Source organism: Serinus canaria, chromosome 1A, assembly GCF_022539315.1.
Source record: "Serinus canaria isolate serCan28SL12 chromosome 1A, serCan2020, whole genome shotgun sequence".
In the NCBI taxonomy this organism is placed as follows: domain Eukaryota; kingdom Metazoa; phylum Chordata; class Aves; order Passeriformes; family Fringillidae; genus Serinus; species Serinus canaria.
In genome coordinates this window covers 56,703,822-56,721,562 of record NC_066314.1, presented here as the reverse complement: position 1 = coordinate 56,721,562, position 17,741 = coordinate 56,703,822, and the positions used below count along the sequence as shown (strand labels likewise).

Genomic DNA, 17,741 nt, shown 5'->3' with positions numbered 1-17,741 from the left:
CAGTCAGCACCAAGAAGAATGGAATTAGGAACAGGTGCTTCTTTAGGCTATTTTACACCAACATTTATGCTTGAAAGAAGCAACGTCATCTTATCTGAAATGAGGAATACTGTAAGTAGGATGCAGATAGCTGAGAAGTACCTCAAATGTGAGTTTGTTTTTCTCTTTGTCTCCAAACGGAAAGGGCTGATTCACAACTTCTTTCAAGTACTCTTCTACAAATTCCATTGTTAATGCAAACTTTGTCTTCATTTCATTCCTTGAAGAGTCAGTGAAGGAATCATACCTATACAAGGCACAAAAAGAAGGAAAATTAAATACCTCTAATATCAGGATCAGCTGTCACTAAAGAAAAAACAAACCAATCATGACCCTCTGAGATTACTTAGTTCATCTCTCTGGAGATATGGAAAGTGGATGCCCAAACCTTCCCTTCAACAGTACGAGGAATGGGAAGAATACAGACAGGATAATGCCCCTTTTGCGGCACTCTTAAATCTTGCTGTGGCAAGATTAACTCTTAAATCTTGCTGTGGCAATTCAACGAGGTCATTAACAGAAACAACACTGCCTGCTGCACTGCTGTGCTGCTTCCTCTATCTCTCCAGCCAGAAATTCCAGGGCTGGGAGCATCCCAGCGCTGCTGCTCCATCAGATCAGTGAAGCCGGAGAGGGTTTCCACTGAAATCAATGGTCCTTTCTCTAAAATTAAATTTAACACATGCTTAAGTACTTTACTAAGTAAAGGCCAAAGCCACTGTGAGTTTTTTGTGGACAGAGACTGTGTCTTAATTCTGGGTTCCCAGCTGTGGCTTTCTGCTGAATTTGAGGTATAAAACTGAGTTCCAGCCTAGCAAACCTGTCATGTGAGACACAATGGGATTATTTGGAGTGCAGCTGGTCTGAGGAAAGGCCATTCCATCTTCCCCAGCTTGTTCAATAAAAGAACATAGTGAAAAATAAAATTTAAATATTTAATGATTGAAAGCTTGCCACTGAAGTTTCCAAGAGTAAAAATAATTAATAGTTCCATGCTCTGCAACAAAATGCCTTTTCACACACATGTTCTGTGGGCACTGGACATCTACAACCATTTTGGTCTGAGACTAACACTACAAAGAGCTTTGTACTTTAGTTTGAAGCACTTTCAACTTACTCATGAATGGTGATCTTGGTAGGAATTTCAGTCCACAACCTGGCGTACTTGACAGGCACCACAGACTCCTGGGGATCTCTGTCCACATGCATGTGCAGCATCAGACGGCAAAAGGAAGCCCGCAGGTCATAGGGGAGGCTCTCATCAGACATACACCTGAGGATCAAGTCTACTGACAGCTGGGCAGAAATCTGGTTGATGGCAAGATACTGGCGGTCCAGGCACATTCTTGCAAAGAGGTTCAGCTGGTACCTAAAAAAAGAAAAAGGTAATAACATGGTATTCAAGGAAATGGGTTGGAAATGAAAGAACACACCTCAGAATCTCATGTTACAAGCCTGTTGTGAGCCTTTCTGATATAAATCCTAAAAAATAACAAGAGTGATTTTGTTAAGTAAGAGAGCAACTTGACATTAAAATTATTTGTTCAATTGTTGCTTCAATTTTGTAAAACATTATTCCATGATCCCATTTCTTCTCTAATCCTCAAGACACTCAGGACACTCGCTTCTCAGATCATGCCTTGCTTCCAGGGCAGCACAACCTAAAATTAAAGCTCAATAAATAAAAGGTTAGAAGCAAAATAAAAGACTCACAAAGAGATGTGATGAGCAAAGGAAACTCAAGATTTGCCTGGAGTAGGCAGCAGAGACTGTGATAACTCCCACAAGAAAAACTTGAAATGAACTCAGTTTCTGGCATGAAACTGATTTCATTTTTTTTTTTTCTTTCACGATTCTGGTTTCCTTTTTTGATATTGCCAAATGAACTGGATAAGAACAGCACTGGGTGTCTTCAGAGAGTTTACATTTTCTTCCCTTTGAACAAGCAGTTTTACCTGTAGTAGGTAAGAACTTCTAAATCAGCTTTTGTGCCCTCCTTTGCCTCCTGAGCCAGATGCCTGATGGCTTTGCCGTGAGGCTCCTTGTTGCTGTCAATCCAGTAAAGCCACACTTCCTCTTCATCAATGTCATCTGAGATGACTGGGCATTCCAGGGGATTGTCCATTTGGGTTGAAACCAGCCTGCAAACACAAACCATTCACAATGGAGCCACGAGAAAAGTGCTGGGAATTTAGGAGAGCAGACAACAAAAAGGTAGCATGTTCTGATTACAGATACTCACTTGGTCTGGATGAGAATGTCAGCATTCCCTGGGCTCAGCATAAACTTGCAGATGAGTTCCTGAGTTACTGGTATTGCTGTGGTGTTAGATACACACAGGTCTGACAGATAATCCAAGAATCTGCAGTCAAAAAAACCAGAGATGCAGCAGAACATAAGACTTGAACTACTACTAGAGAACTGCAGTAGAAGTCTCTAGCGCTCAGCACTAGAGTATGGGTAGACTATAGGAACTCTGTATCATGATATTTATCAACATATGATCTTTGCCAGTTCATACTCTTGCAACTCACAACACCCTCTAAGCCCCATCCTAACACGGTCAGGGAATGCTGGGCTACCAGAGAAGAGTGCAGATCTGTCAGGACCTGCAGACAGGACTCTGCATTCAAAGAGGTCATTCCATGTAAAGCAGAAAGAACAAAGCTTTGCAGAGAAATCAGCTTCCTATTAATTTGTCTCTCAAATGTAGGTCTTCTGATGTTTAACAAGGTTCAGGCTGAGGCTTTCCACACAGCTGAGACATTCATTAGGCACGTGGGTTTGTCTCTTTTCAGGGATTCCTGTGTGTGCAGTAACAGTTCAGCCTTTGACACACTGCAATATAAAAAGGGCCTCTTCCTTCTATGTAGTTTCCACTTTCCATTATGGGAATTAAATATCTCTGAGCCCACCACTCCTCTAGCAAATGTGGCTAAAACAGAGCAAGGTGCTCAAGAGCTGGTGGGGGAGCAGATGTGAACAGGCACACACACACAGATCATATATTCCACTTCCTTAGAAATCTAGGTACAAACTCTATCTCCTATCAGCCATCCAAGGATCCAACAGTTTGAACCTCTAAGTACAGACCACAATCCCCACTAAAGTCTGGGAACTGTAGTGGGTGAGTACAGACAGCATTTTTAGGGTAGACTTACAAAAAAATCCACCCACATAACTGAAATGAAGCTTTGTGGCAACTACTAATTAAAAGTGCATAGCAATCACAAAGATAAAATTAAACAAACAGCACATAATTACATGGAATTCTGGGGAAGTCACCTGGTTGGAGCCAAAACTCAGGAAGGTTTTTAATTTTGTAGCTCTTGTTTTGGAGCAGAATGCCACAATTCTCTCTCACCCCACAGTGCTGCAAAAATCTACAAGACTCTCCATGAAAATCAGTATCAAGATCAAGTCTTTACTGTTCAGATTACACCATCTGGCAAGGGGCAATTTTGAAACATTTATTGCTCCTGAACTCCTCAAAGAAGTGGATACACAGCAGTTGCATGATGTGGTTATGGCACAAATTCCATTACATCCTCCACCACAAGAAAATGCAATGTGAGATTTTCAATAAACACAGACTCTTCAGAGACAGATCCTGTGATTTCCTCTTCATATTGACCAAGCCCAACACAGCTGAGCATGGGAGAGGCAATGAGATTACAGAGTGAGGCCAAAGAGGCATATAGAAAATAACTGAGGCAGTGAAGCACCAAGGCCTTGAGCAATATCCTTAAAGGTTACCTGGAAAATGGTATTCATCATTACAGAGGACAATATTTGGCCTTCAGTACACTAATTTCTTATACTTGTATTCCTTTGCTCATTTTACAACTAAAAATCCAATCATAAAGAGATTTTTCCATTTAAAAATAAATAAATCAAATTCTTTTATATTTTGACCTGAAGCTTATTAAAAATAAAAAAAAATCAGGTGAGTGAAGTTCAAGGCCAGAAATTTTAATTTGGTACAAAATCCAGTCTAGGACACAAGTTTATGGGATCTTCACTGTCCTAGGCCCTTTTCAGGTCTGACCTGGAATCAGAACCTGCAGAAAAACTGATATTAATAGAAGCTTAGAAAAATTGACATGTGTGTATAATTTATAGCAGGGGAACCAACACAAGTGGCACTTTCATAGAGGAGCTGCAGAGCTGGGAGAAATTAAACTTTTTCTTGATTTCTCTTTGCCCCAGTCAGAACTGAGACCAAATTTTCAAGGCTGTCCTGCAAAGCATAAGGCCTCTTCTCAGTAAGCTCTAGTTTTAAAATGTGGATATGGTTAAATTCCAAGAATTAGACGTAGTTCTAATATTTTCTGTACTGGTGGGGTTTTCATTTGCCAGGGCACAACAGGGAGAAAGAGACATTAAAGTAATGAATAGCATGCAATTCACAGCTACTGCAAAAATGCTACATGGCCCACTTCAAACCTTGGCTCTCGATTTCTCCTGAGTAAATTCACAAACGTCTCTATTTCTTTAGCTGTGATGTGTTTCTCTAGCAGTTTTCTGTTGTTGTGCAACAAAGCTGTGATGGTGTCTTCTGCCAGAATATCATAACCAATCTGGGACTGCATGACGCAGAAGTTCTTAGCAATATACTCCTGAAAAAAGGAAAAATTCCCATGATGACCTGCTGAGCAGTAATGCTTTCTGGTTTAGAACCAGAGGTATCCAGCTTAGTTAGCAATCAAACTAACACTCAAAACTTCCCTCTCTGAACTGACCTGAACAAAAGAACTTCTGAATACCTCAAATATGTACCCTGAGAAAAAGATTCCATATTAGGGATGACTAACTCTTCTTACTCTTTCATAAATCAAAGGAATGAATCCATGAAAATATATATAAAATGCAAGAAATGGCAACCTCTTAAAAAAACCCAAAAAACTGAAAGGTTTTTATAGTGTTTAAGAACCTTTTTTCCTGAGTCTTCCTTTCTCCTTTTCTCTCCCTTCAGGACAGAAATATTTCTGTAAAACATTGGAAAGAAAACAAAGAAGCCACACAGCAGTTCAGGCTTTTATCTCCAGCCCCTTTAGTCCATGTTCTGAAATACCTCTGGCTCACAGGGAGTCTCCAGCAGTGGGAAATCAGGCTACCTGATATAACAACCTCTGCTCTGACTCACTGCCATCCCTCTACAAATATTTAAGCAAGAGAAACAGACAGCTTTGCAGATTTCCCACTTTGCAATCTAGGCTCCAAGAACATATTTTTAATAACAGAAAGCTCATGAATGAAGCAGTGAACCCCAGTCTCAGTCTGAGCCTGCAAAACTACAAAGTGAACTTGTGATATTCATTGCTGAACTTTCAATTCACACACCACTAAGCTACACGCACAAAAAAAAAAAAAAAAAGGCCTTTCCCCATTACCACAGAATCCCACTTGTAAGTGCAGAGCACTATGTCAAACCCAGGACATATAATTATAGAAATCAGGAGGAAAATTATCTTTAATACCACTGACCTGGTTCTTCCTATAGTCCTGTTGGGAGTGCCTTAGAACTCTGTAACATAATCTTAACATGTATTTGTAGGGAGCGTATCTCTGGTCGCCCAGGTCTTCAAGTCTCAGCATTGATCCTTCACCTTTGTCCTTAAAAGGAGCTTTGAGGATGCCAAATATCTGTTCAAAATAAAAATCATTGAGAGTGAAAACCAGACCCAGATTTCCGCTGAACTTATATAATGGATGTTCAGCAGAAATCAAAGACAATGGAAATGTCCTTTGACAGGATCAGCACAACAGCCTTGACTGAATACAAGTGGGGACACAATCTGAGAAATCACAGCATCTGGGGTTAGCTTTACATTTCCCACCAACCTGATTGATATTGCTTTTTCTTTACTACCCCCAAATTTAAACTGTTTTAGTTACATGTCTTAACTCTGGACACTTTAATGATGAAAAAGGAGGACAACACTGGCTTCTGTCCAGTCTCCTTTTCCCCTTTTTTTAAATTTCTTTCAGATGACTTCTCAAAAAGGACATTTATTTAATTTACTTGCAAGCTTGCCCTCATGCAAACAAAGTCAGAGTTTCACAGGGGCACTATGTGGGGAACACTTGCAGGACTGGGACCATGTTCCATGTTTGTCTCAAATTTTGTGAACAATTTGCTTCCAAGCATGGTCTTAAGTCTTATCAGAATCACATGAAATTAAGAGCCCTCTACAGCCTCTTGCGATTGACGCTGATTTAGGGACCAAGAGATGAGCTTTGACCAAGTAGTGCCATTTCTACCCAATCCAAAGAGACACAAACCCGACCTGGCATAAGCCGACTTGCCCAAAAATAACTTTTTCTCACATCACTCTCTCCTACAATCTGTTTGCAAATACATTGAAGTTATTCACAGTAGGACATACCTGAGCCAATATATTTTGCTCCCTCATTAATTTCTGTCGTTCCCGGTTTGGCTTGGTGATGATCACATCTAAAACTTCTTGCCCATTATTGGGCACATCAGCAACAAAGAAAATGAGATCTTCCAGTAGCTTGGTTACAAACCTAGAATGAATGGACAAATCGTTACTATAAACAGTCACTCAACACTTGCTAGGATTCATTAAGAATGAAAATCACATTTATGCTAAGCTTTACCTGGCCCAATGGAACTTCCACCACTGCAAAGTTAAGTTTGACATGTACATTAAGGATTCCAAGCCTTGGTTCAGCAGAAGCTTAAATCAATCACAGGGCTGTTTATCAAAGCATTAAACAACCAGAGGGAAAACAAGAGAAAAATACAGGCTGCTGGATTGATACACAGTATTCAGAGGCCCAAAATCTATACCTGGTAGCCTCAAGGCCCAGGGGCAGTAAAAAGAAACTTAGACAACCTTGCAAGGATTTTTATGCTTATCATAGGTCCATGAAACAAGATGATGGACTCACCAGAGGAATAAAAACATTCTGCCACTAGACAATTTCCCTACTGACCCATGAAACTGTTGCATATATACATTTTTCATATATATATTCATATATAACTGTTTTCCTATATATTCTGACCGAAGAAACTGCATTTGTTCCACTCTTTGCTAAACAAAAGATTTGTCAGAAACAGGTGCTAAAAACAACAGAAGCAGTAGTAATTCCTTCTCTCCCACCTTCAGAAAATGCAAAAAGACAGAATATAAATGGAAAAAAAAGAAAACAAAGTCATTACTGCCTCCTTGTTACTAACACCTTGCCAGACATGCAGTGAGAAACACAGATGTCCACAGATTTCAAAGAATATCCCGTAACAGCACCAGCAATCTTTTACATGAAAAACTCAGCATCATCTCAATTTGGTCAATGTCTAGTCTATAACTAACAAACCTGCCAGCTATGAAAGAGGCAGTAACATCCCCAAGAGATTTTAAGTCACCTGTGGGAGACAGACACAAAGTTCCCATTATCCACAACTGAACTGGGCTGCTCACCTAAACCCTCTGAGTGAAGGTGTGTGTCACCCCCACAAAATAAAGTTGAAAAGGCAGCTGTAGGATGGAGCAATAAGGAATGAACTGTTGGGACTCCTATTTCTCTATGCTAGAAGGTGATAAGACAGGAAAAAGATGGTTTGGCGTGTTTTCCCAAAGGAAATCACAAGAACTAACAAATAATGGCACTGTTGTGAAACAGCTCTGAATTGTTTTACATGTTTGTTGTACCCATCTGTCAACATCAAGACCTGACAATACTGACAGTGACAGGTTCCTACAGGGATGTCCCACCTGGACACTGTCCCTCTCTGGGTCAACTCAATCATGAAATGGCCCCCACAGCTTTTCAAGGCTGACTCCCAACACCCATGGGAAAATCTGCATGTTACGATATTAAATCATCTGGTCTAATTTCTACTGGAAACTGACTGCAAAAATTCAGTTTCATCACCAAAAAGCAACATTTTCAGAAAAATGTATGATGTGTATGATGCATTAGAGTTATGAATTCACAGTGCCAGAGATGCTGTCTTATATTCACTTTAACCACAGGCAGCTGAAGACAAATAGTGAGCTACATCACTGGCGGTGGAATATATCTGGCTACAATGTAGAACAAATGTACTACAAATCCCTTGATTCGGGGGGGGGGGGGGGGGGTGAGAAGCAGATATTCTAATAGTGCCACAAACAAAATGGGGATAAATACAAGGGGTAAACATCAAAAAGATGTAAAATAGAAAAAGAGAACAGGGGAAAATAGGTATGAGAAAGCAAATGGAGCAGCTTCTCAGTCACACTGAGACCTCCTTCCAAGGCTTTTGCAGATTTGCAGTGTGGTGAACTTCACACAAGTCCAGAGCCCTGCAGTGCTGCTTTCATGTACATGAGAATCAGATGCAATGTACCCTCACATTACAGGTCAGAAGCAGATTATCAAATGAAATCCAGACAAAGACACTTGTCCAGGGAACAACCCATTTATTTATGTGGCCAGTGAGCTAGGGAAGTGCTGTTTACCCCTCTTTTACACAGGTGACACACAGACCAGCCTGAGGTACAGCAAGGATGCTTCAACAGAGGGGGCATCTAACTCCAGGCTGGCACTCTCAGAACTGAAGTGTCCTCTCCCAGTTGCCTCTGTCCATGTGGATATCACCTACCCATGACTGTGTTAACATGAGTAACCAAACACCAATTTAGCTGGGAAAAAAATAAAACTCACTAACCTCCTTTCATTCTGGGTTATTGTTCCGTTCTCCAGCTTTTTAACAGTTGATGCTAAAACCTTGTTGGCATCATTGGCAAAGTCCAAGTCTCTGACCTCAGACAGAGGAACCGATACAATGGCAAAAGCTTCCTTGTCCTCTTTGGTTTGGCATGTCCCAATCTGCAATCGTTTTTGGTTTAAAGTGGGTGAGAAATCCTCTTACCTTATCTTAATTATTATGCACATTTCATAGGTCAGAAGTAAGACAGCTTCAGGAAAGAGTTTGGGATTTTGTTTACCTTTAACATCACAGGCCGCTCTTCGTCAGTGTCTATCGGGATGCTGGTGCTGGTGACCCAAGTGTTGGTGCACAAGTGCCTCAGTCGGACGTAGGAGTTCCTAAAGGGGACAGAGCAAACAGCAGCTGAGATAGATCAGTCCTGAGCCCATGTGGGCAAGTGGGATGCCCTGCAACACCTGCCTGTGACATGAAGCTGGAGAGCAGGAGCTACACCAGCCACTGCAATAAAAAGGGGAGATGGACCTAAAAGACACTGCAGTACCCCTTTCCCTTGACTCCTTCTTTCTCACCCAGAGCAGAGCTGCAAGAAGAACAGCCAGCATCTTGGGATTATGCAGAATGCTGGGTTTAAGTATTTATGTAAGTCTAGGAGTAAAATATTCTTTGAAGGAAAAAAACTAAAAGGAAGATGTTATAAAATCCCATCCAAGCAGAAATACATTTCATGAATAAACCCAATTCTTTTATTATTTTTTTCCTGCAGAATAACAAACTCTTTTAAGCTGTCATAGCACAAAAGCCAGAAAGTAAAGCTGACCGTGGTTTCACAGCTTCATCATTATGATCTGCAAACCCTTGTTCCAGAGCAAGCATTTACAGTACCAGCTCTCAACTGAAAATCAAGTGAACAAAGAGCAGATATGAGATCCTTCTAAATTCTTTCCATATGATAATCTGTGGTATTATCAAAAAGCAGAGCTGAGAAATCAATTACAATTTTAACTCAGAATTTTACTTTTGAAATATATTCACTGTGGTCTCCATTCACGCTCTCCCTTTCACGCTGATGGGCTTTTGAGTATTCAAGTAAGCAAATTATCTGGCAGAACTTAGCATAGCAAACACACTTCAAAGTCACATACATCAGTATTTGTGAGTACCCAGCTTTAAAATCCACCCTCATAACAACCAGCCCCAAGTGTCTGCAAGCCCATTCAGTCACAACCAACACCGTGTGACTTATCTAACCAATCTCAGCTATGCTACCCAGCTAAAATTTCAAGTATTGACAATTAAAACCCAGAAGCCACTTGCTGAATACATTTGAATAACAAATGTGCTCAGTGGCATCATGATCTGTCAGGGAAACAGAAGCCCAGCTCACCCCACACATTATTTTGTTGGGAACAATTCAGTTAAATCTATTAAAAGTACTTTTTTCTTTTCAAACAGTGCACAGAGCTCAACTCTATCCTCGTACGGATCTGTGCAATATTTAGACCATTATTTTTTCTCTTCACAGACTCTAAGTGTCACTTGTTTTATCCTTGTAATTATTTTACCCAGTCACAGCAGCAGTATCATGTTTTATACATCCCTTATTTATCCATGAACACTCCTCAAATTTTAACAGAAGGATAATACTTGCTCATGTTTGCTTTTTTTTCTGCTTTACTCACCAACATAACACCAGGAAGAAGCCCTGTCAATACAGCACTATTTTCTGCCCTTTTTCCATTTTCTCTTTTTTTTTTCTTTTACCTTGGAACCAGGCAATCAGCTCTCTGAAGGGTGGTGGCATCCAGTTCAAAGAGAGATGCGATGTCATTTCCATGTGGCACAGAGACCAAAGTATACATAATCTTCTCCCCTGCCTGGCGTTTCTTCTTTGAAGAAGGAAGGTCGCCTTCTCTCTGCTGATTAGGCACAAGGGTTATTTGCTTGCATCAGGGCCCATTAGAAATTCTTCAATTACCTTGCAGACAAGTAATACATCTGAATTTTTTTTTTTTTTTACCTTCTAGCAAGAGTCTCCCACAACTGGCTTTGGAGTAACACAAAGGATGCACTTGGCTCCATGGGGTCTCAGGCAGTCATTAGAACAACAGCAAGCCACAAGCTATAGAGGCATTGCAGCACTAGATACGCTTTATTTGAGACCTACAACCTCAAAAACCTGCAGTAGTTGCAGACCCCTCACTCCCACCTGATGCAACTACACAGTGCTGATCTGAAAAGGGCCATGTTTGAAAGAAGAGAATGAATGAAAATTAGATTTTTTTTTAAGACAAGTAGGAGATTTAAAAAGTAAGCAATTTGCTTCAATCTGTTGTTAATTTATGTAAATTTGATGGCTTTTTCCTCTCAGATTACAGAATCAGAGCAGTATGCTTTCAGAGAATCACAGAATCATTTAGGTTGGAAAAGATCTCTAAGATCATCAAGTCCACCCTCTGACCACCTTGTCACTAAATTCATCACCTTGTCAACTAAACTAGAGCCAAGTCCAGTTGTTTCCTGAATACCTCCAGGGATGGGGACTCCATCATCTCCCTGGGCAACCCCTTCCAATGCTTGTCAGATCTTTCCAAGAAGAAATCATTCCTGATGCCCAACCTGAACCTTCCTTGGAGCAGCTTGAGGCCATTTCCTCTTGTCCTGTGGACACTCTCCAAAGAGCAGGAGGCAGAACACCTGCTCCATCAGGACCAGCTTGTCATGGCAAGGGGGACAGGCAAAGCCCCAGCTGGATTGTATTACAAACCCCAGAACAGGCTGATAACACACCAAGGCTGGGTCCAACACAGGTCTGATTTTATCCCCTGCAAGGGCAGGAGTTGTTCCCTTTGAGGGACAGTTACTCAGCCAAGGCTGTGAGCTAAGGTGGGATCTGCCTCTCACCACCTGCTGAGAGCCCACAGGAATTTTGTAACCTCACAGCACCATCCTCATATCTTTAGTCACCTCCTTAGCTTTGCCTACAGACTCCAAATGCCACCTTCCCTGAGAATATTTCTTGGCTTGATGGAGTCATCCAGAGCCTGTGCCCGTATCCACACAGCAACCAACAGAATTACTGGTGTGAGTAAAAGCTGCTCCTCTGGGGTGCCGAGTTACACATCTTACAAAAGACTGATAACCAATTAAGAGACTGGCAGCCCAGGGCCGTTTATGTACACAAAATACATCACAGAGGGAGAGGAGAAGAGGAATGAGGAAAGCCAAAAGAGAAAAAAAATCCAACCCTGGAAGCATGAAATGCTATTATAATGATTTACAATACACCACTAAGGAAGAGTGGTACAACGTAAAAGGCCAGGCTGTAGTTGTTTTGCATTAGTAGCTTGATTAAAACCAAACTGTAAGGGACAATCAAGGGCAAAGCTTTGATTATCCATATTGCTAACTGAAATTAAACAACAAAATCAAGGATGAATGAAATTATGGAAGAAAGGGTTAGTTATGAACTCATTTCAAGGCACTTTTTGAATCCTTCCAAACATCCATATTTTCATTATCAAGCTTACAAAATGCAAGCTTTCCATCCCATGACTTCTATCAAGGATGGAGAGAGCAGAAAAAAAATACAGAAAGACATTTTTCCTAGGCTCCTCTAGTCATTAGGATACTGCCACAAGTGTTTGAGAGGAAGTCTTGCTAAGAAAAAGAGCAACTATCACCTGTGACTTGCACAAATATAAACTAATCTGACAGTCCCCGCATTCTCCTGTATCTTATGCAAAAAACTACTGAAAAATGCACAAAAAATTTAACCAATATGCAAGGATCGAGAAAATAGCAAATTGCTTTTGTGATTTCCATACATATTTTGTTGTACGTTCTCGTGATGAGACACAAGCTGAAAAGGCATAGAAACAATAAAAAAATCCTTCTGAGAGCTTAACAGGTGTGAGTCAGAGTCCAATATTAAATGAAAAACTACTTCCTACACTTCATAACAAAATGGAAAACTGGAAATCCAGTTTAAAATTCAAGAGGTCTGTAAAGGAGTGAGTAGTACAGGATAGTTTAGAACAGCATCCAAACTTTTTGATATTTTCCACAACTTACACTGAAATCTAATTAGGATTTCCCAGAAACTACCCACTTCACTATAATTTCCAAACTGAAATGACTGGTATACAAAAAGGCAGGACACTTCATAATTGTATGGTTTTCTTTTTATCCTGGGGCTCTGAGTAAAATACAGACCAAAATATGAAACCATACTGGGAGGGAACATGGACAGGACACCTGACCCAGACTGGGCAAAGGGATATTGCCCACCACAGAACACCATGACCAGTGTATAAAGTGGGTGAGCTGGCAGGAGGCAAAGTCAAAGGCAGGTCTCGTGTGCTTTAGCAGTTCACAACCATTAACTCTGTGGAGAAGTTCACCCAGCAGTTTGGGGCTAACCCTGCTCATTCCCCAGTGACCCCAGCAGTTATATAGATCCTGTTGAGAAACAAGTTCACCAACCCTAAATCCCACCAACCAGGCTTAGCAGCTGGCAGACATAGGAACAAGATCTGGTTTTTAGCCTAAAAAGAAATTCCACTTCAACAGAGGGTGAGACAGTGCCTGCAGCACAGTTAACTGCAATGCTGAGCTTAGCTGAGCAAAATCAGACCTGCACAAGGGCTGTACAGCGGTTCCAGGCTGAACTCCCTCACAAACCTCAGAACTCTCCTTACAGCATTATTTTAGAATTCGAATCTTACAACCCAACCTGGGTTATGGAAGTTAAGCAGTACTCATGAAAAAAAAAATCTAACAAGAAATGACCCCCAACCTGACAGCTCTGGAAACAAGTTCTATACAAGGGGTACATGAGAGACAGCAATGTTGTCATTACATAGGAACAAACATGGATTTGTATTTGTGCCTCATTTTATGTCCCAGTGCACGTGCACATGCCTATGTGGGAGAGAGAATGCACAGACACTTGCATACAGAAAGCCTCTCACGATAAATTAAATTTAGTAAGCAGCTGTCAGAATCTGCACTTAACCCAGCCATTATTGAATCAGCAAGTGAGTCCATGTGAGGATGTGGAAAGAAGTGAAAGTACGAGGCTAGTTTAAATTAATTAGACAATAGCTTAGGAGAAGTACTGCATTCCTAAGCAGACGAAAACAAGATGACATTTGCTCAGGTAGAAATTGGCATATGAGCAGATGCAGCCAGCAAAACTGGATTCAATTAAGAGAAAAGAAAAGAACTGCAAAGGAGCTCAAACAGAGAGAGAAGAAAATTCAACTTAAAGCAGTGTGAAGAGAAAGCCAATGGAACAGTTTCAGACATGCTGGCAATGTGGTCAGTGACAGTCAAGGAAAACACTTCTAAGACTTAATAAAAAACAAAACAAAACAAAACAAAAAAAATCCAGGTGAATTACATGCCAGGAGTGTAGAGAACTGTGGGTAAAACAGTATTACCAAACAGTCCATTCCTGGAAGGAAAATGTGTATAGCTTTGATTGTCCCAAACTAGCAACAGGCTGTCACAACTCACATCAGACACATACCCAAGGTGAGGAAGATGCAATCACTTCATTCTTGTGCACTGGTTAAATCACTCACAAGGATCAAGGAGATCACACATTGAGTTCTGCTTCTGCCAGGCAGGAGTTGGACCCACCCCTTCTAAACAGCCCAGCGTAAGTATCAGAGGTACAAAGAGCAGAGTCAGCTCCTCCAGCCTGAGAAAACCTCAGGGTGCACTGGCACAGAGAGCTGTGAGCCCCCATCCTTATTCTGCAGCAGCAAAGCTCAATAATCACATCCAGGAAGGGGAACTGAGTAAACCCCCATGGCACAGCCAGGGTGGGACCCACCTAGGAAAGGAAAGGCTAAAGATTCAAAAAAAGAGTCCTAGGTAGTGAGAAAAACCACCATTTTGGTGAGAAGGGGAAATACTGATCCAGGCCCACAGCAAAGTCTGTAACTCCTGGGCTACCACCACTGATTTACACTGCATCATGATTTACAAAGAAGCTTAAGGAGAAAAAACAGCACAGACCTACTGCTTGCCATGTGGAGGGCAAATGTAAGGAGAGACAAATCCCATGCTGGAATCAGTGACAAAATAATCAGGTCAAATCAGACTTGTCCTCTTGGAGACTCACAGCTCAGCAGATAACCCTTTTCACAGCTCTTAACAGAATTTGCTACTAATTGCTACTATCCCAAAACTTCCTTATTTAACCCAACGGGGCATCATACCTAAAATTCAAGAGACCTACATGGAGTTTTGCTTACAGAAGGGCCTTCATTTCAACTGCAAAAAGCAATCCAAAAACATGACAGACCTAAAATACCTTTTCTTTTAGAAACCCAATCTACAATTCCAATTGGTGAAGACACCTCTTGTGGCATAGGATAATGCTCTGCTCCTGAATGAATACATTAAACTGCACTACAGATTTCAGCAGAAATTAAATTTAATAGCAGCCAGAGTTCTGAAAATGCCTGTTAAATCCAGAGCAATGTGGTATCTCAATACGTTAACCCAGTTTAGGAGGCTCTTACAAAACCAGCATTTTCACAGAGCAGTAACGTGAGCAGAACTCCATAGGCTAGATTATTTTAAAAATTCTTTATGAGAAGCAAATGGAGTAAATGAATGGCCAGCCTTGCTCCTGCCTGCTAGGAGCCCTGGCAGACGGCACAGCAGTTAGCCTCCTGTAACACCTTCACTGTTGACTCATTTGTGAGTCATCGCGTTTTTAGCAGAGACATCACGTTGCAATCCTGTTGTTAGGAGCCAGAGACATTCTGTAAGAAGCAATGTATGCATTTCCAGAGCTGATTCAGACCCGTGCGCAACAGCAGAATAATAATAATGTGCCGGCATCCGTGTCTCCCCTTCTCCCCCAGCCTCCCCAGTGGCCTGACTGCTGGCTTTATATAAGCTGCCATTTTTAAGCTGATGATTTTTCTTTTCTCTTTTCTTTTCAATGTTTTTCAGATTGCCTATTCCACTTGTTTAAACAGCATCACCCAGCCATATAAAATATGTAACTCAATACAGGTCATTCCTGCAAGGTATAATAAAATATTTTAACAATATTTAAAAAAAAATTAATTTACAGTTTTTATCAGGAAAAGAAAATCTCTCAATCTGGGTTGGCAGCAAGAAGGAAAAGTTAGAATTGCAGAATGTTGGGAATTCATAAAGATATATAAACAGAAATGAAAGGAGATAGATCAAATTGTACCTGGCAGCCCATGGTAGAACTGCCCAACTTCTTTACAAGATAAGTAAGTACATACCAGTCTCCATCCTAACAAAAATCTCAACAATGAAAAAAAGACAGGAACTGGTTAGAATTAGCCCTCTCATGAAAACGCAGACAAATGGAGATAAGGTACCCATCCAAAGTCAGCCTTTAACACAAAGGCACCAACAAATGCCAGGTTCCCAACTGCTCCTGACATTTCCCTGATGTTTGTAGAATTCTTCTTGATGCTGTACATTTCTCTCCTTAGAGCAAGCATAGTAATTTGCAGCATAAAAACCATCAATTTTGGGTTTAGTGGGAACTGTAACACGGAGCACTGCATTTTGATACATGATACACTACAATCTCCTAGACTTTAAGAGATGAAGAAACCCTTTTTTTGATAAGACCCTTAAATCTCAAAAAGATCTTCCCACTTTAAAAAAACTATTCTGGATTTTAGATATGGGAATATTAATAACTCATTGCAAGGCCAAATTTTACCAGAATTAAAAGCAGTGCTTCACAAGACAATTTGGCTGGATTGTCAAGAAGCAGCTCATAAACAAGCAACGAACCTCAGTCCAAACATACCTGTAATGCTTGGGAACAGAATCCCAGTGACTTTCAGTTATATTTATGCTCTCTGGAGCCAAAACCCTTTCATCCCTTAAGTGACTCTGGAGTCACTTAAGGCAAGGCAGAAAAGATGTGCCTAGGCAGAACCTCGGTGTCCGTGCCCCCTGCTGCATCATGGAAAACCATTCTCCATTGCTGCTTCCCAAAATTTAGTTGCCTGAGCAATTGGGATCAGGCCTTGTAAACCAGGCTATGAACATGCACAAGCAGCCCCAGCACATGCTGAGGGGTTCAGGGCTGGCACAGTATGCACAGATGGCTGTGCTGCCTTTAAAACCCAGACAACAGAGAAGGAGATGCTACCCTTTCATCCAACAGTCCAGTAGAGAAAAGAGAGTCCCAGGATGGGTCAGGCTGAAGGGACCACAGTGGGTGAAGTTGGTGTCACCTCCCTGCTCCAGCAGGGCCATCCCAGGACACAGGATTGTGTCATGATGGTTCTGGAATATTCTCAATGAGGAGACTCCACAGGCCCTCTGGACAATCTGTTCAGTCCTCAGTCACTGCCCAGGACAGAAGTTCTGCTCCTGCCCAGGTGGAACCTCCTGGGCTCAGTCCCTGCCCGTTCCTCTGGTGCCATTGCTGGGCCCCTGGAGCAGAGCCTGGGCCCTGCTCGGAGCCCTCCCTGCAGACAGGGACACCCAGGGCTGAGGGCCCCTCTCAGCTGGGGCTCCTCTCGAGGCTGGACAGCCCCAGCTCCCTCAGCCTTTCCCTGTCAGAGATGCTCCAGGCCCTAAATCATCTCTGCAGCCTCCACTGGCCCCAATCCAGGATCTCCCTGTCTCTGCTGTGCTGAGGAGCCCAGGACTGGACACAGCACTGCAGATGTGCCTCCCAGGGCTGGGCAGAGGGGCAGGATCACTCCCTGACCTGCTGGCAATGCTCTTCCCAGTGCACCCCAGGATTCCATTGGCTTTCTTGGCCTCAAGGGCACAGGCTACAGGTTCAGCCCTTCAGCCACAAGGATTTGTTTATTCATCTCCCATTTCCCTGCTACTCAGACTCAAATTTTGCTGGGGTAGGTCCACTTCAACCTCCTCACTTCAGATTTACTTCATGGGCAATATTTCAAAATAAATTGCCTCAAAGGATGGAAAAGAAGATGCCTTTGCTGTGAGCCAGTTAGGCAGAGGAAACACTAGATGATAACCA

General features: G+C 41.7%; 1 protein-coding gene across 1 annotated transcript in view; it reads right to left on the bottom strand.

Annotated features, from left to right (window-relative positions):
- Positions 1 to 17,741, bottom strand: part of ITPR2 (inositol 1,4,5-trisphosphate receptor type 2) — a 242,864-nt gene that overhangs the window by 166,082 nt on the left and 59,041 nt on the right. The window contains exons 11-20 of the mRNA XM_018918626.3: positions 10,487 to 10,641; positions 9,003 to 9,102; positions 8,723 to 8,883; positions 6,429 to 6,570; positions 5,527 to 5,685; positions 4,486 to 4,658; positions 2,282 to 2,401; positions 1,995 to 2,180; positions 1,157 to 1,408; positions 142 to 286 (exon numbers count right to left, since the gene is read on the bottom strand). Of these exons, the coding sequence (XP_018774171.1) occupies positions 142 to 286; positions 1,157 to 1,408; positions 1,995 to 2,180; positions 2,282 to 2,401; positions 4,486 to 4,658; positions 5,527 to 5,685; positions 6,429 to 6,570; positions 8,723 to 8,883; positions 9,003 to 9,102; positions 10,487 to 10,641 (1,593 nt within the window). The remainder of the gene's footprint in view (positions 1 to 141; positions 287 to 1,156; positions 1,409 to 1,994; positions 2,181 to 2,281; positions 2,402 to 4,485; positions 4,659 to 5,526; positions 5,686 to 6,428; positions 6,571 to 8,722; positions 8,884 to 9,002; positions 9,103 to 10,486; positions 10,642 to 17,741) is intronic.